At 44.4% G+C, this 19564-nt stretch overlaps 1 protein-coding gene and 1 pseudogene across 1 annotated transcript in view; one reads left to right on the plus strand and one right to left on the minus strand.

Annotated features, from left to right (window-relative positions):
• Window positions 1-4214: 4214 nt before the first annotated feature.
• The window catches only part of ptar1 (protein prenyltransferase alpha subunit repeat containing 1), a 63439-nt gene continuing 48089 nt past the window's right edge, over window positions 4215-19564 (plus strand). Inside the window, exons 1-2 of the mRNA XM_056286081.1 lie at window positions 4215-4407; window positions 14994-15163. Coding sequence (XP_056142056.1) covers window positions 4322-4407; window positions 14994-15163 — 256 coding nt within the window. The 5' untranslated portion in view covers window positions 4215-4321. The remainder of the gene's footprint in view (window positions 4408-14993; window positions 15164-19564) is intronic.
• On the minus strand, window positions 12286-13061 carry LOC130126782 (m7GpppX diphosphatase-like; annotated as a pseudogene).

Consider the following 19564-nt stretch of genomic DNA (forward strand, 5'->3'; position numbering starts at 1 on the left):
CTAGCATTAGCTACAACTGCGTGGATGGCTTCGTCCAAACAAGTAGAAAACTTCCCTTTTCACGGCTACTTTGGTGCCTAAAAGTTTCTACATCCCATCCTCGTCGCCAATTTATATAATGTAGCTGGCTAATAACACTATGGTGTAAACAATTTCACACACGATGCAGGGACCACAACACACACAGCTGTTCATTTCCATGCTTTACTAGGAACTCTTCTTCTGTTGGTTACAACCCAGACAACAGCAATATAGAATACAGGTGCCACCTAGTGGTCACTGGTAGAATAGCCTCATCCATACATAACACTACCTACCCCATGAAAACCAAACCCACCAACCAATAACCCCCCCTCAACCCACCCAACTGCACCCTATGTTGGAGAAGCAAAACAAGCGGACGAAAAAGGCACTGTTACACTTTGTTCTGTTTGTCTTATAAAACTATGCAAAAATGCAATAAAATATGATAAAACAATGAAAATGCAATAAAAAAATTAAAAATTAAAATGCAATAACAATATAAAAAAAGAGAGGCAAGATTGAAATGGTTTGGGCATGTGTGGAGGAGAGTTGCTGGTTATATTGGGAGAAGGATGCTGAATATGGAGCTGCCAGGGAAGAGGAGAAGAGGAAGGCCAAAGAGCAGGTTTATGGATGTGGTGAGGGAGGACATGCAGGTGGCTGGTGTGACAGAGGAAGGTGCAGAGGACAGGAAGAAATGCAAACGGATGGCGACCCCTAACAGGAGCAGCCGAAACTAGCTGTAGAAAGAGGTAACAGAATAATGGCCAAACGTCGTGTGGTGACCCAGTGTATTACATGACAGTGGAGACCAACGAGGACATCAAGCTACGCTGTCATGAGTCTCCTAGCCCACTTCCCAGGAAGCATCACTTTCTAACTACCCACACCAGAAAAGACATGCATGTTAGGGTTAATACTCCTGTCTGTGGCCCTGACCGAGGCCTGGCAAGACGAGCTGGAGCTGGTCCTCCGGGCGCTGCATGGCGGCTGCCTGCTGCCCCTAGCTACACAGCTAGGATGGATTAAACGCAGGGCGTGATTTCCCCATGGGGATCAATACAGTATCTCAAACCTCTCTCACATATTGGACCAACCAGGCATCTTCCCTCACTGATGTCTTGTTGACCTAGGATGCTCACACAGTCTCAGTGAACAAGGCACAGACACATAAACAGACGGAAACTCTGCAGTCCTTTGCATTCCATGGTGAAAGCCTACCAGTGTGTACTTAACAACTTTATTTCCTACAAACTTTTCAAGCCGTATTTTGTGAGACAGCTACGCTTGTATGTGACATGAGAAGACTAAGCTGCATGGACAGAAGATGTACGCAGTGCGAGGTTGCCTTTTGCATCACTGTGGTCCACATGAGCCGGCGTGGATGTCGATTTGTGTACAATACTTTGGGACCAGCGGCACAGTGGCACAGTGGTTAGCGCGGTCACAAGAAGGTCCCGGGTTCGAGCCCCAGGGTAGTCCAACTTTGGGGGTCATCCCGGGTCGTCCTCTGTGTGGAGTTCGCATGTTCTCCCCGTGCCTCTCTGTGGGTTTCCTCCGGGGGCTCCGGTTTCCTCCCACAGTTCAAAGACATGTAGGTCAGGTGACTCGGCCGTACTAAACTGTCCCTAGGTGTGAATGTGTGTGTGTGAGGAGGGGGAGGGGGCTGTGATGGTCTGGTGGCCTGTCCAGGGTGTCTCCCCGTCCGCCGGCCAGTGACTGCTGGGATAGGCTCCAGCATCCCCGCGACCCTGAGAGCAGGATAAGTGGTCCAGATAATGGATGGATGGATATTAGTATTATTATTTGCACCCTAATGCACATTATTCTGCTGCCTTGCTCCCGGTGCCCCCCCCCCCCCCAATCTTCATCTGAATGCCTACTGGGGGGCAGCACAGATCCTGCTGAGAAACACTGCTCTATTATTTGCGGACATGTTAGGCCAGGAAGTTGCTAACTTCATAGAAATATTTCCACGTTACCATGCTTGCTTATCCTCCTGTTTAAAGCACCCTGAGGTCAGGTTGGCTGTGGATGCTCGTCCCTGAACAGATTCAGAATCAAATACTATGTGACGCTTACCTCAACCCAAAACTTATATTCTTCTCAACCGCTAGAAAATCATGCCTAACTTCAATCTAACCCTTACCCCAACCTCATCCATCCAAACCACTTATCCTACTCAGGGTCGCGGGGATGCTGGAGCCTATTCCAGCAGTCATTGGGCGGCAGGCGGGGAGACACCCTGGACAGGCCATCACACACACACACACACACACACACACACACACACACACACACACACACACACACACACCAATTTAGTACGGCCGATTCACCTGACCTACAGGTCTTTGGACTGTGGGAGGAAACCAACGCAGACACGGGGAGAACATGCAAACTCCACACAGAGGACGACCCGGGACGACCCCCAAGGTTGGACTACCCCGGGGCTCGAACCCAGGACCTTCTTGCTGTGAGGCAACCATTGTGCCATCGTGCCGCCGGATAAGAAACAATCCCCTCCCCAAAAAAAATACCTTTAACAGGGAGGGGGAAAAACAGGAAGAACCCTCAGGCAGAGCAGCAGAGGGGGGCTCTCTCTCCCTGACGGACAACATACAGTTGTGTTTACACAATTTACAGAATACAACAATTTAAAGAGGATAACCGAATTTTAATGGAATTACAAAATATATGAAAATATGATCAGGAGGATGCCAGGCGGTGTCCAGACGCCACTGGCACAGCTCGGGACCTGAGCCACGCGACCAGCGTCACCACTTAGACCAAAAAAAAAAAAACTGTCACATCTGAGTTGGAGAGGGATATTGAAACAGGAAAACAAAATTACGCGGATTTATAAGATATATAAAAAATGTGATGAGGGGATTGTCAAGCAGTGTCCAGGTGGTGATCACCGTCACTGTGGAGATCTGGGAGGAGGACAGACTGCACGTGCACACAGGGGAGACTCATGTGACACCATTCACACACAGAGGGAGAGAAAGGAGAAGACGTCATTCAGAGAGAGAGAAAAGCACGTGAGAGAAGAGAACAGTTGCAATAGTCAGACTCTATACTCTATAATCTATACTTTATCATTTATATTCTATAATCTATACTCTATAATCTATACTTTATCATCTATATTCTGTCATCTATACTCTATAATCTATAATCTATACTCTATAATCTATATTCTATCATCTATACTCTATAGATTTTACTCTATAATCTACACTCTATAATCCATACTCTATAATCTGGTCGGCAGAACAGTGGTTGGTAAATTCATTGAGACAGAAACCGACCCGCCATGCAGTCCAGGTCGTGAAGCGCTCCCCTTAAATGCAACTAATTGGAAGCTAAGGCAAAAAGATGAGTTTTAAATTTGGATTTAAAGACAGTGCCACATGGCTCGGCGTCTAAAACCTTGTTAGGAAAACTGGATGGAATACAAGCACAATCATTAAATATATTGTAACGTGCATGGATAAGAAGACACGCTGGCCGCTGGCTGGCGGGTCTGACCCTTCGGGTCTGACCCTTTAGTCGAGCGGTTAGCGATGTCTCCTGCGGTACGGGCGATACGGGTTCGCTACCCGGCCGCGGCAGTTCCTGTGGTTGCGTTGTCCCCCGAATTCGCTACAATATGTAGCGGGGCATTTAAAACAACATCTGCGTTGCAAGCAGAAATGGAGGAAATGCTGTTAGAGTTAAGAGGACAACAAATGATGATGACGTATTGGATCAGTTTACAAGGACGTAATAACCATCCTGCAATAAGTGTTGCTGAACCATGCTGGGAACATGACATTTGAGAAATATTAATATCATTTATTTATTTGTGTATTTATCTGATTATTTATTCATTTATTGTTACGTTATGTTATTTATTGTTATGTTAATTTGGTTCCTTTCATGTTTTTAATTATGTCTATCGTGTTTATTGTTTTGATTGTATTTCTTTGTTTGGTAGTATGAGGGTAGAGCTTTAGTTCACACTCCCGATCAGAGAGTAGCAGTAATGCACCCGAAAGCCAACTACCAATAAAATCAGACGAGGAAGAAGAAGAAGCAGAGGAAGCAGAGGAAAAAGAAGAAGAAGAAGACGAAGAATCAGAAGTAGCAGAAGAAGAAGACGACAACGAAGAAGACAACGAAGAAGACAAAAAAGAGAACAACGAAGCAGACAACGAAGAAAACAACGATCACGAAACCGGAAGTTTACCCCGGTCCACACAGGCAGCCCGGAATTATTAGGTAGATAAAAATATCATTGGGTGTCCTGAAAATGGCCGAGTTGGAGGTGGAGGCAGACGTTTTGGTCCAGAGAGTTGTGAAAGATATCTCCAATGCCTTTAAAAGGAACCCGAACATGTAAGTAAGATGTACTTTTTGTTCGCAACAGATAGTATGAAGTAGCTGCAATGAAACCAAGTCGATCTGAGCTTTGTTCACAGAGTCAACGGTGCGCTTAGTCTATTGCCTGGATTTGCATAATTTAGTTCCATTGAGGTTCGAAAGTTAAATGATTAGCAAATACTAGTTTTCGCCTTGATTTGGTCTAAATTTAGACACATTCTTAATAAAAGCTGCCATTGTTTTTTTTGTGCAACCTAATTAAAATCCAAACAATTTATATAAAGCAATATGAATCAAACTAAAACCTGCTCATTTCCTTACTGTACGCAACATTATGAAAACTGCGTGGTGACGTGTTATGTAGGCAGTATTAATCACACAGTAATCACGATATGCATGGCATACTACCTATGACACACACAGTTGGCACTATAGGTCAGTTATAATTGGTTAATGTGAATGTTTGCTCCTTAAAAAAAACCTGATACAGGTTTTAATTGCCCCTTAAACATTTAAACTGGAACCAATAGAAAAATACTGAAGAAAAGATAACAGGTTAAACTATCATTTTTATTTGTTTTTAAAGCTGAATTTATCAATATTTATGAACTTACAATGGTGAAATGACTGTAATATCGAATGTTTTCCAATCCCACGATCAACACCTCAGTCTACAGTTGTCCTTAACTTTGAGCCTACTGTTGGTTGGTTGGTTGGTTTTGCTTGTTCGGCAAAGTACACCTCCTCCTCAGATTGAGACCCTTCTTTTCTTACAAGACCCCCCATAAAACCATGGATAAACTGCTGACAATTCACAAGCTGGTGAATTTGCACAGTGCAGGGTGAGGTCTGGTCAATGACTAGTTTTCTACACCGTATATACATTGTTGGCATTTGTTCGTTTTCCATTTTTCTTGTCTTTTTTCAGGTGTTCATTCGTGGTTACGCGCTCTTGTAGTGGTTGAGGCTAGGGTAAAGGGTTGGATTGAGTTTAGTCATGATTCTCTTGTGGTTGAGGTCACGGTGGGCGGCACGGTGGCGCAGTGGTTAGCGTGGTCGCCTCAGAGTAAGAAGGTCCTGGGTTCGAGCCCCGGGGTAGTCCAACCTTGGAGGTCGACCCGGGTCTGCCTCTGTGTGGAGTTTGCATGTTCTACCTGTGTCTGCATGGGCTTCCTCCGGGTGCTCCGGTTTTCCCCCCACAGTCCAAAGACATGTAGGTCAGGTGAATCGGCCGTACTAAATTGGTGTGTGTGTGTGTATGTCAGCCCCTGTGTGATGGCGTGGCAGTCTGTCCAGGGTTTCCCTGCCTGCCGCCCAAGGACTCCTGGGATAGGCTCAAGTATCCCCGTGATCCTGAGTAGGATGAGCGGTTTGGATGATGGATGGATGAGGTTGGGGTAAGGGTTAGATTGAGGTTAGGCATGATTTTCTAGCGGTTGTGAAGAATATAAGTTTTGGGTTGAAGTAAGCGTCACATAGTATTTGATTTTGAATCTGTTCAGGGACGAGCATCCACAGCCAACCTGACCTCAGGGTGCTTTAAACAGGAGGATAAGCAAGCATGGTAACGTAGAAATATTTCTATGAAGTTAGCAACTTCCTGGCCTAACATCAGCAAATAATAGAGCAGTGTTTCTCAGCAGGATCTGTGCTGCCCCCCAGTAGGCATTCAGATGAAGATTGGGGGGGGGGGCACTGGGAGCAAGGCAGCAGATAATGTGCATTAGGGTGCAAATAATAATACTAATATCCATCCATCCATTATCTGAACCACTTATCCTGCTCTCAGGTTCGCAGGGATGCTGGAGCCTATCCCAGCAGTCACTGGGCGGCAGGTGGGGAGACACCCTGGACAGGCCACCAGGCCATCACACAGGGCCCACACACACACACACACACACACACACACACACACACACACACACACACACACACACACACACACACACATTCATACCTAGGGACAATTTAGTGTGGCCGATTCACCTGACCTACATGTGTTTGGACTGTGGGAGGAAACCGGAGCCCCCGCAGGAATCCCCGCAGACACGGGGAGAACATGCAAACTCCACACCGAGGATGACCTCCAAGGTTGGACTACCCTGGGGCTCGAACCCAGAACCTTCTTGCTGTGAGGCGACTGCGCTAACCACTGTGGCACCGTGCCGCCATAATAATAATATAATAACTTAATTTATACAGCTCTTTTTGGGTGGGCGTACATAACAGCCATTCATTTCAGCTGAAACCAGTGCTTGAAGTGGGCTGGTACAAGTACACTGTACTTGTTGCAGTGAAATTGGTTTCTGTGATATTTGGTGACCGTATGATGAATTTGCTCCTAGAGTCAGGCAGTTTACTTGTGTACTAAAATAAATGAACACAAGCACTTCAAGTAGGGCAGCCTATATTGGGCTTGTTTTGTGGCTCATCGCAACTGCGTTTTCCGAAGTGTGCACTTGCTTTCATTTCATTCTGTGTTTTCCATCTTACCAGAGATTTGTTTCAACATGATGGTGAATTTCCATGCTAATATAATTGGTTTCATCTTCCTTGTTTTCCCATGAAAAGTATCTCACAGTATGAAAGAAAAGATGCCAAGCGTACTTGAACACAATGGCACTGAGACAAAAAACGAGTGCTCCCTATGACACTACTGAGCCTGTGCTTGTTTCAACATGCAAGCAACTTTTACGGTCTGTAGTATCAAGATGTGTATTGGAATCCATCTGTATAATTTCTTTGTTGCCAAACAACTGCACAATGACAAAATAAAGTGGCTTTCTTTATTCAAAAAAAAAAATGGGGTGGCATAGTGGCCCAGTGGTTAACACTGTTGCCTCACAGCAAGAAGGTCCTGGGTTCGAACCCCTGGTCGTTCTTTCTGTGTGGTGTTTGCATGTTCTCCCCGTGCCTGTGTGGGTTACCTCCAGGTGCTCTGGTTTCCTCCCACCATCAAAAAGACATGCATGTTAGGGTTAATACTCCTGACTGTGCCCCTGAGCAAGGCAATAGGAGAAAGAAGGTTGGTCCCCAGGCGCTGCAGCTGCCCACTGCTGCTATACAATAGGTTGTAACCCATCCTGTTGTATAGGAGCAGTTGGTTAAATGCAGAAAACAGGCGGTTAGCATGGTCGCCTCACAGCAAAAAGTTCCTGGGTTCGAGCCCCGGGGTAGTCCAACATTGGGGGTTGTCCTGGGTCATCCTCTGTGTGGAGTTTGCATGTTCTCCCCGTGTCTACGTGGGTTTCCTCCAGGTCTTCCGGTTTCTCCCACAGTCCAAAGACATGTAGGTCAGGTGAATCGGCTATATTAAATTGTCCCTAGGTGGGAATATGTGCGTGTGTGTGTGTGTATGTCAGCCCCTGTGTGATGGCCTGGCGGCCTGTCCAGGGTGTCTCCCCGCCTGCTGCCCAGTGGCTGTTGGGATAGGCTCCAGCATCCCCACGACCCTGAGAGCAGGATAAGCGGTTCAGATAATGGATGGATGGAAATGCAGAAAACAAATTTCAGTGTAACCAAACAACTGTACAATGATGAAATAAAGTAGCTTTCTTTCTCTTCTTCTTTCATTTTGATGACAAAATGAGGAAATTCATTCCATATATTAGCCGTGATGTAGTCATGACACAGCGCCAATGTTGCTTAAATTACGGATTTGAAAGGATATCCGTGTAGCCTATGTCTCAACCCACACTCCGTTGGTCTTTCTTTGTGATTGCTCACAATGGTTTTGCTTTGTGTGTACATAACTGGTCTCATTATGTTGCTGTTTCATGCTTAAGCAGCTGCCAGAATGCAAGAAACAAAGTCTGTGCAACTAAAACGTTTTGGGGGGCAGGATCCCCACAACCCCCTCTGTAAAGGGAAACTGGTGAAACGTCTCCCAATTTCTGAAGTCTCAAGGTTTGCAAGTATGACTCTCACTGTTAATATCATAACTTTATGTGAGACTTTTCACCTGTTTTCTCATTGGGGGTGGCCCAGGTCTGGACATGAGGTGGGGGGGTGGGTGGGGGGCACATTCACCCAAAAAAAGGTTAGAGAAACCCTGCAATAGAGCGACATTGGCATCACTTTTGAGTCATCTGTGAGCACCATCCAGCTGAAGAAATAGACAGTGAGCATGCACTTTGTTACAGTTCTGCCAATTTAGTGATAGGGCAGGAGGGGTAGGGGGCGGAGCTTAGCCCTGAGTGTCTGTTTTGGAATCTCTGTAGCCCACCTGCCTACCCTTTAATTCACATATCAGTTAATGCAGCCCTGTGGAGCTTTTTAAGTGATAAACTTTTTTTCATTAATACCTTCCCCCTTTTTCTCCCTAATTGTACTTGGTCAATTACCCCACTATTCCGAGCCGTCCCGGTCACTGCTCCACCCCCTCTGCTGATCCAGGGAAGGCTGCAGACTACCGCATGCCTCCTCCGATACATGTGGAGTTGCCAGCCGCTTCTTTTCATCCGACAGTGAGGAGTTTTGCCAGGGGGACATAGAGCATGGGAAGATCACACTATTCCCCTCAGTTCCTCCTCAGCCCGAACAGGCACCTCGACCGACCAGAGGAGGCGCTAGTGCAGCGACCAGGACACATACCCGCATTTGGCTTCACATCCGCAGACACGGCCAATTGTGTCTGTAGGGACACCCGACCAAGCCGGAGGTAACACGGGGACTCGATCCAGCGATCCCCGTGTTGGTAAGCAATGGAATAGACCACCATGCCACCCGGATGCTCCTTTAAAACCTTTTTTGAGGAGAAAACTTGTTGGTAACCAAGAGTGGTAGAACTGATTGTCCTGCTGATTAACTGAACAAAAAAGACAAGTCATCACATGGTGGCTTTGAGCTGTGTTTTTACTACATCCTGTTTCTACAACAGTACTGCCACTGTCAGCCCCCCTACATCACCAATGTTTTCCTCTTGCTCACCACCCTTTTTTGGGGGGATTCAAACACATATAGCTGAAACGCTCCTGTAATTGTTAGAATTCTTCTTCTTCCTCTGTTCTAAAAGTGTCTGGATCCCAGAAACCGTGAGAGCTACATCAACCAAAATCTGCAGATAGGTTCCAAATCTCAAATTCTACTCAGGAAAAACAGTACACCTATTAACCTGTATGTGCTGCTATAATTACCCCTTCATGTTATGGCCTATAACAGCGGTTGCTAACCATGTGCCCTGGAGAGCCATGTTTTCATTCCAGCTGGACTCCACCCCAGGTGATTTCACTGATACATTCTTCCTCTTTGGGTGAAGTGTTGCTAATCAGTGAAATCACCTGGTGTGGAGTCCAGCTGGAATGAAAACCTGCATGCACATGGCTCTCCATGGCACATGGTTAGCCACCCCTGATGTAGACTATTTTCATTTATTTGATTTATTTTAACCAGATGTAAAAACATACAGCTGATATGTCTATAGGCAAGACAGATGGCAGATAGGAGCAGGCCATCGCTCCCATTTCCAGGGTGTCTTTGGCCTTGCTGCCATGCAAGTGACTGCTCACAAAAGTTTCCACTTAGCTGAGATTGAACTGGCTGGTCAGATTACCTGCTCTGCAGTTTGCATGCAAGAGAACCAAAGTTGTATTGTCAAAATGACTTGGGCAGTACAGGGGCCCAGGGGTTAGCACTGTTGCCTCACAGCAAGCAGGTCCTGGGTTCGAACCCCAGGCCGTCCCAGGTCCTGTCTGTGTGGAATTTGCATGTTCTCCCCGTGTCTGCGTGGGTTTCCTCCGGGTTTCCTCTCACCATCAAAAGGACATGCATGTTAGGGTTAATACTCCTGTCTGTGCCCCTGACCAAGGCAACAGGAAAAAGAACTGGAGTTGGTCCTCAGGCCCACTGCTGCTATACAATAGGATGGGTTAAATGCAGAAAACAAATTTCATCATAACCTACAATGAAAAAATAAAGTGGCTTTCGAATCTAGAAATGAAAAGCCTGCAGTGCACACACGCACACACACACACACACACACACACACACACACACACACACACACACACACACACACACACACACAACCTAATCCTTATTAACCTTAACCCTAAACCCAAGCCCTAACCCCAAAATAGAACCTTTTCCTCATGGGGACCCACAAAATGTCCCCAAAAGGTAGGTGGTTTCTGGTTTTCATATCCTAATGGGGACATTTGGTCCCTATTGGGATAGAAAAACAAGGACACACACACACACACACACACACAGAGTTGTGGTTGTCCATTGAATCAGATGATGACGTACCTTTCGGTCCCTTTAACAGTGAGTTTTGTGGCGACTGAAGAGTCTTAAGGGCAGGGTCACACATATGTGAATTGATGCCAGTCAAAGTTCACCAAGTTTGAACTCCACGTGAATCAAAGTCGCGAATTTGCTTATCCACTAAAAGTGAATGTTTTATTCGCCCCTTCACTTGCATGGAATGGAATTGAAGGGGAGGGGAATATTCGGCAGTGATAATTTTGCACGTGCCAGACTGTGCCTTAATCCTGGATCCACAAATTTATTGCAGGTGTAGCATGAATAAGTGGTAGTGGTGTTAATGGCATCCATGGATGTGTTTCTCCTGGGGCACTTTTGCTGTCTCCTGGCTATCCTTTCCTCCTCTGGCATGTGAGGCCATCTTCGGAGCGCTGCTGCCCGCTGTTGTTGAGCCTCCAGGTCCTCAGTTCTGATTTTGCACTCATATAATTCTTTTGCCGTCCTTCTGAGTGTAAGCCATGGTGTAACCATATACCATTTTAGGGCATTTGGTTTTGGGACATCCTGATAAGATGTCCAAGTCAGTTCATTGTGGCTCAATACTTCTGCCGTTGGTCTTGAAAGAATTTCAGTAGAGGCATACATCATGTCAAGTAAGTCGCAGAATGCATTGAAGGCACCTTATATGCAAGCATTCCAGGGATGTGAAAGTTGTAAGTGACCCAGGCTTCACAGCTGTAGAGGAGGGTTACAATGCAGACGTGCTTACTTTATTTTGTTTGAACTTAATTGTCAGTGCTGTAGTCCTCAAAGATGAAGCTTCCCAGAGATCAGAAGAGAGTAGCGCAACCATAAATAACAGCAAAATGCTGTGGAAGCTCTCACACTGAGGTGAAATGAAACGAGTGCACATAAATTAGGTAAGTAACATAAATAAATATAGTCTCTACTTCGTTTTGCTGTCATTTATGGTCACGTTAGTTTCCTGTCTCCTCTCCTCTTCTCTGTTTGACCGCCGGTGAGGCTCAGCCCTCCACACAAGGAGCTCAGCATAACGGTGGAGAGTTGACGACAACTATACTAGTTATGTTACTGTAAGTGCAATAAAAGCTTTGCTAGTAAAAAGCCAATAAGAGTAATTTATTAATGTAATCCACGCCAATAAGAGTAATTTATTAATGTAATCCACAGAAACGATGGACAGACTCCAAATGACGAAGAATATTGCCATAAACAGTGTGATTTGCGACACAGTGAAATAAGCAATAAAGTGTAATATGAAAAGATGAACATTTTTTTTACCATCACACGACACATATTGTCATATCACACAGCCCTACTGCTGATATTAGAGGTTTCTATCCAATCAGAAGTCTGCTACAACATTGCTGCTGTCCTCAAGCTCCTTGTAGAGAAGCTAGGTGAAACATAGGAGGAAGATGTTGAAGAGTACAGGTGCCAGCTCACACCTGTTTACCCCTGTGCATACAGGGAAAGGCACAGACTCTTGGTCTCTTATGGTCTCACAAGCCATCCTCCCATTATGGAATTGGCGAATGATGTTGACAGATTTGGCAGGTCAGCCAGTCTTGAGAAGCACGTCCCATAGGAGCTCCCTGTTCACTGTCAACGGCATTGGAAAGGTTAACAAAAGCCATGAAGTAGATCTGGTGTTACTCTGCATTTTTTCTAAAGTTGCTGTGCTGTGAAAATCATATTGACTGTACTCCTGTTTTTTAAAGCTTTTTGGCCTTCATAGTGATCACTCTCCTTGAACTTGTTGAGCAGTCCATCATCTTCTCTGCCACGAAAGTAGATTGTTCGGGTTCTGTAGTACTGGAGGTCCGAAAGAAAATGTTGGATGAATTTTAAGAGGAGTTGGGCTTGCTCAACACTGGAGCCGGGTACCTCATAGCCCAAAGCAGAGAAATGGATGTGTAGGTGGTAGTAGGGTGGTAGTTGACAGATTCTCAGTTTACTGGCTGGCAGGCCATAGTGGTGCATGATGACTTCAGTTCCCTTTTTGTAGATGTTCTGAAGCAGTGGCAGATGGCTTGCGGTCAGGTCTCGAAGACCCTTGATATTCCTCTAATGAACTAAGGCAAACAGGAACAAGTCATTGAGCTGTTTCTGGTCCCGTTTGAAATCTCGTTAAGAGGACAAAGCCAGCCTTCTGGCCAGGATCTTCATAAAGAGTTTGGGTCTGCCTCTGCCCTCTTCTCCAGGATATTGTACACTCATTGCAAGCTGAAGCACTTTTGTTGAATGTAAGGTAGAGTGATGGAGCAATAGCTCTCTCCCATCTCCTCCACCAAATGGCTCTCCTGCTGCTGATATTTTTTCACTTGCTTCTCTGTGGCCGGGCACACCGCTGTGGTCTTAATCTCATTTTTATGAGCGGGAGGCTGGAGCTTATAATTGTTGAGGATTTAATTGCTTATCTCCACCTTTAGCATAAGTTTCATCCTATTTTTCTCCCTGTCAAAGGTTTTTTTTATTGTTTTTTTTAGGGAGTTCCTAAGGGGGTCTAAAGGATCTAAAGAGGGTCTAAAGAGGATATTGTAGTGCTGCAAAGCCCACTGAGGCAAATTTGTAATTTGTGATAATGGTCTATACAAATAAAATTTACTTGACTTTAAAATGCCATTGAGGAGAATCCTGTTGCCCTCTGTTAAACAAGTCCGCTAATTTATGTGTTGAGTGCACCAATAGTATTTGAGTTATAGCCAATTTTCCTCCCCAGCTTTTTTCTCCCCAATTGTACTTGGCCAATTACCCCACTCTTCCGAGCTGTCCCGGTCGCTGCGCCACCCCCCTCTGCTGACCTGGGGAAAGCTGCAGACTACCACATGCCTCCTCCGATACACGTGGAGTCGCCAACCGCTTCTTTTTACCTGGCAGTTAGGAGTTTCGCCAGGGCGACGTAGCACGTGGGAGGATCACACTATTCCCCCCAGTTCCCCCTCCCCCCGAACAGGTGCCCTGACCGACCAGAGGAGGCGCTAATGCAGTGACCTGGACACATACCCACATCTAGCTTCCCACCCGCAGACACAGCCAATTGTGTCTGTAGGGACGCCCGACCAAACTGGAGGTAACACAGGGATTTGAACTGGTAATCCCCGTGTTGGTAGGCAACGCTACCCGGACACCCGAGTTACAGCCAATTTTGTGTTAGCCAACGTCCACTGCAACATTTATTTGCTTAAGGCAGTAATATTGTTTATCCAGCTTCGCTGGAAAATAATGACTTGTAAGTGTAGCCCCTCTACCTATTTGCCTTACAAAGGCAGAAACTTCGGAGCTTTAATTATTGCACCACTATATTGCCAGTTCAGGCCACACTGCATGAGATCTTTGGTTCCTATATTTATTATGAGTCTTTTTTGAGTATCATTCAGTTCTCTTTGATTTACTATCCCATGAGAAAAGGAGCAAACTTATGAAGAATGATGACAAAAAACAGGAAAACAAGTGTTAGACCCCCAATAAAACGGCATACAAATATAAAATAATAAAATAAAGCAGTATTACATATAAACCTTGATAAAAGAATGGACTACCAAAGATTAATTGGAATAGCACATCTCTGTAGATGGTGTGTAATGCCCATACACAGCAGCTATAATTTTGTCAGGATCCAATGCCTTCTGAACAAAGGTTCATTCTGTTAACTTGCTTCTTTACCATAGTGATCCCAAACTTCACGCATAGCTCACTATGCAAGTACTATGACTGTTCAGCCTTTCTACAGCATCTTTACAGGGATTTGTGCAACTTAATCAGAGGTGTGATCCCCTAGATACTGCTTGGTAATGAATATAGTGATATAAATGAACAACTGTGTAGTTATACTACCCCAACAAGTTGCAATACAACAAATGTTCTTTGATATTTACCAAAGGCATGACCTACAGTATTGCTAAGAGTCGATGAGAAGGATGTCCATGAAACAGAGTTTCCCTTTGATTACCCCCAAATTAATAATTGTCTGAATTGAATGAGAGTAAACTATTTAACTTGCTAGCAAAAGTTGTCTGCTCTCGATATTATGTAGTCAATGAGAGAAACCTCTCCCAAGTTTTGGCTGTAAATTATGATTAAGAGCTGGGCCAACTATTATGGCTGTTATGTATGGCCCAAGTCCGAAAGTTGTACTAAGCCTTAGTCATAAGTGGCCTGAGTGGCATATTTTTTTTAGTTTTTAGTCAATTAACAAACAACCCCCCACCATATACACATACACACACACACACACACACACACACACACACACACACACACACACACACACACACACACACACACACACATACACACACCATGAAAATAACTGGATAATCAGTCATCGGTCTGTACAGATCCTCATCTCTCTCCCCTTTGGCTCTCTTTCACAGAGATGAGATTGGTCTGATCCCATGCCCTGAGGCACGCTACAACCGGAGCCCCATTGTGTTGGTGGAGAACAAGCTGGGTGTTGAGAGCTGGTGTGTCAAGTTCCTGTTGCCTTACGTTCACAACAAGGTGCTGCTCTACCGCCAGCGAAAACATTGGCTGGATAGGGAAGGTAACCCATTGCTTATCTCTAAAAGGCCATTTCAGATTCAGTAAAATTGTAGGCAGGGAAGGGAAGTGTACCAAAAAGGAAAATTTAAGTAGATTTTCCCCAAAGTAATACTGTTTTTACTCAGGTATAAATTAAGGAAGCTTTAACCATTTAAAACATTTTGTTGGAAATTTTAACATCTTACCTACTTAAGATCTTATAACAATAGTATTTAAGACTGATCTAGGGATGTCCCCATTGTGTTTTTTTTTTTGGCCACTGTCTGGTCTATTATTCAGTATTTAGCATCTGCTGATAGAAATATATTTTCCTGCATAATACTGTATGTACTGTATCCACAGTGCATACTTTGAGTGGATTAAAGGTGGCAAAAGTAAACAAACTGTTCAATACAGTAGCTGTTAAACTCTGACCAAAAAAAAGACACTCCAAAGAGTAACGTGAACTTGTATTTCTTCAAACTATTTCTTTTTAAAGCTACAATATGTAACATAGGAGAAGTGAGCAAGAGTGCGCTAATTTTGAAAGCAATTCTGAAAGTAAGCTTAGATGCTTAGTTTAAACGTAAACCAGTGCTGATTCCGTATGTGGCGGGAGTGTCTGATCAGTTAAGATGTGTATTTTCCAAACATCGCATCTCAGTTGCTTTCAAACCCCAAAACATGCTGCACCAGAAATTAGTCTACCCCAGGGATTTGGTCCCCCAGAGCAAACAGCGATATAGTGTACGCTGTTAAGTGCTGGGAGGATTGCTGTGACTTGTACATCGGGGAAACTAAACAGACGCTGGCCAAGAGGATGGCACAACACAGAAGCGCTAACACGTCAGGCCAAGACTCCACAGTCTACACCCATCTACAGGCCAGTGGCCACTCTTTCAAGGATGGGGATGTGCACATCCATGATAGGGAGGAACACTGGTTTGAACAGGGAGTCAAAGAGGCCATCTATGTGAAGAGGGAATGCTGTGATTGCAACCATTCCCAAATCCTTAGTGAATAGTACACATTGCCATTGAAACTCTAGTTAATGCTCACGACAATTTGCATATGAAACCGATCATTTTCAGTCATTATGCCACTGTATTGTTTATAAGGGTGGGGATACCTGCAGTCAGTTGAAACTGAAGTGTTCACTTAGATGAGTGATGAAACGTGTCTCTCTTAATAAAGGTTGTGTTCAGATGAACTGATTCAACTTTCTTTGAATTAATCTTGGCCCTTATGGCAGCAGATCTCATCAATATATGTACAGTGGTTTGCCAAGCCCCAAGTGTACATATTGACCTGGAATGTTTGATACTCTGGTGGCTTTAATTCCTTCCCTCGTGCAATGCAATATTAAGTCCAACGTACACATGAAATCTCTGGCTGACAGAATTACATGGCAACATTTGGAAAAGAGGAAAGAGTGTTTTATTCTGTCACCGTCTTTTGTGACAACTGACAATGGTGTGGTATATAATTCTCTCACTGCAACGCCTGATGCTCTTGCAGTGTTTAATGTAGCTACCAATCAGTTGTGGGGGGTGGGGTGGGGGGTTGAAACTCATTTTGTTTTATTACTGAAACTTCAGCTCTGGAGTCAACTAGAAACGTGATGTTTTTCACTGCCACTTCTAAAATCATTTCAGGTAAAACCTCAAATCTACTCATTCTTGTCATATTGAATGCATCTTGACTGTCATGTGTTGGTGTGTGTGTGTAATGTCAGGTGCATTCACCAGACTTTGTAGTTTTGTAGCTAATTTACACTAAGACTACCACTTTCAGGAAATCCACATTTCTTTTCCCACATTGAAAGCTGTTTACAGGAGTCATCACCGCGTTTTTCACATTTTCACATATTATTTTTTCACATGCTGTCAGACAAGACTAGTCAGTTCAAACTTTGCTTCGATCTTTTCCCCATTCTGTTATCCTGCAGTCACTCTTTTACCTGGACATTTCTCAGTTCTGACATTCAATTGACATTAGTCGTTATTTCATTTGCCAATGGGTCATTCCCCTAAGTCAGTGTTTCTCAACCCAGTCCTCAAGGAACCCCTATCCTGCAGATTTTCATTGTAACCCTGCATAGGTAGCCCTGCTTGTACTTACTCGACCAATCATCTCGCAGCACTTAATTATGCAAGGTGTGCAACATCTGACAAAATTCATTGCTGATTGGTTGAATAACTACAAACAGGTACCTATTCAGGGTTGCAAAGCAAATATGCAGGATAGGGGTTCCTTGAGGACAGGGCTGAGAAACACTGCCCTAAGTGAATGTCATTACCTTCAGACGTCTTTCAAAGTTCTTCAATACTGTATACTTTTTAAATAAAAAGCCGTATCAGACAATCCTTTCCACAATCACAAAAACAGTCTCTTCTTACCCTGGGAGTTGGTTACGAGCGGTCGTCAGGGGAGGTAGACTTCCTTGGTCTTGGTCGATTTTTCAACCCCTTCACCAGACTGGCCAGCCAGATTCAGTCCATGCAGAACATGGGTCAAGGGAAATATGAGGTAGGTATCCCAGACGAGCCCCTACATTCCATGGCAACTATTTAATTGCATTCTGCCAATAATTGAGGAGGAAGACAAAAATCTTACAGTATTGTCACACTTAAATATGTTAATGAACAGGTGCACAAAGTAGAAATACTTAAGTGCACGCCAATCAGTACAGTACAGTCTCTCTTGTAGGGTAGTTATCTGTTCTCCTTATCTCATGTTTTCCAGCTCTCATACCACAAAGGCCATTTCTCCAATTACTGACTTTGCTACACTGAGTGTCTCATACATTCATCTGGTATCAGCTAACAGTTATTCATGCATTCATTCATTCATCTTCAGCTGCTTCTCTGGAGTAGGGTTGCAGTGGCAGCAAGCTAAGTAGGGCACTCCAGACGTCCCTGTCCCCAGCAATGCCCTCAAGGTCCTCCTGGGGGAACCCAAGGCATTCCCAGGCCAAATTTGACATGCAGTCCCTCCAGCGAGTTCTGGGTCTACCCCAGGGTCTCCTCCCAGTTGGATGTACCCGGTAAACCTCCAAAGGAAGGCACAGGAGGCATCCTAATCAGATGCCCGAACTACCTCAACTGGCTCCTTTCGACGTGAAGGAGCAGTGGCTCTACTCCGAGCTCCCTCCAGATATCCGAGCTCCTCACCTTATCTCTAAGGCTGAGCCCAGACACCCTACGGAGGAAACTCATTTCAGCCACTTGTATCCGGGATCTCACCCTTATCATTATCGAAGCTATTGATAACGACTCCTAGAGGATACATTCTGAGTCTCATCACCAGCCAGTCAGAGTAGCTTGGTCTAGTCAGAAAGGCACGAACTGAGGAAGCCTCTTGGATGAGAGGCGAAACGTCTTCATGGATATATACCAAGTCCAGTTGCACTTGATTCAACTCTTTTGGATAACCATGACCTGGATGAATGAGAACATTCACAGTCAATTTAACATACTTTATTTTCCATTTCTGTAAATCTGTCTTTGGCCATGGATGGGTTATAAGCATCAATCAACAAATGACAATGAACATTAAATGTAAACACAGTACAAGACACAAAGACTGCATAAGGCCCCACATAATGGAACAGGACTTCAAATACAACAATTGACAAAGAGTAAAAGCGAGGTAGGAATAAATAGATTGAGAAGTCATCAGGGAGATTGCATGTGTGATAAGAATTTTCAGAAATGTTCTTCCTTGTCCTGGGTGACCTATAGTGCCTCCCAGAAGGGAGCTTGTCAAATTCAGTGAGCAGTGGACTTGAAACATCCCCAAGCATTTGCTGGGTTTTCTGCCTATTGTGGAGCACATATATTTCAGACAGCTGTGTGTGGTTTCCCTATGATTTTCCCAGCCATATTCATAATCCTTGACAATTTATTCCTTCTCTTTGCTCAGGAATTCTGTATTTGGCAAACATACTATTTATCCATATCATTAAATGTTACAAAATGGCCACAGCTGTGTGGGAGTTATCCAATTTTTATTAATTTATTTATTTTAGCCAACAGAGGTGTATTACATGGTACATAAGTACTTTTTGTGAAGTCATAATAACGAGGTGAAATATGCTGTTATTGAGCAACCCTAATGAAAAGTGGACACTGTCTTGCAAAAACAGTGTTAGGTGACTTTGCTTTATGTTTGCTTAATGGTTGTCAAAGACAGTTATTGTCCAATCACATTATTTTTGCATGATCAACTGGGTCAGCAAAATGTGGCACTAAAAAGGTTGAAACTGAGGGAATACCGTATGCTTTTTCAAACAGGGTTATCTAAAAAGTCGTTGTTTGTTGAACCCAGCCACAAGACTGCTGTGAACATATTAAAAATGGGCTAGTGTTAAGTATCAACTATATCACATGTAATGACTGCTGGGATAGGTTCCAGCGTCCCC

Source organism: Lampris incognitus, chromosome 1, assembly GCF_029633865.1.
Source record: "Lampris incognitus isolate fLamInc1 chromosome 1, fLamInc1.hap2, whole genome shotgun sequence".
Classification (NCBI taxonomy): Eukaryota; Metazoa; Chordata; class Actinopteri; order Lampriformes; family Lampridae; genus Lampris; species Lampris incognitus.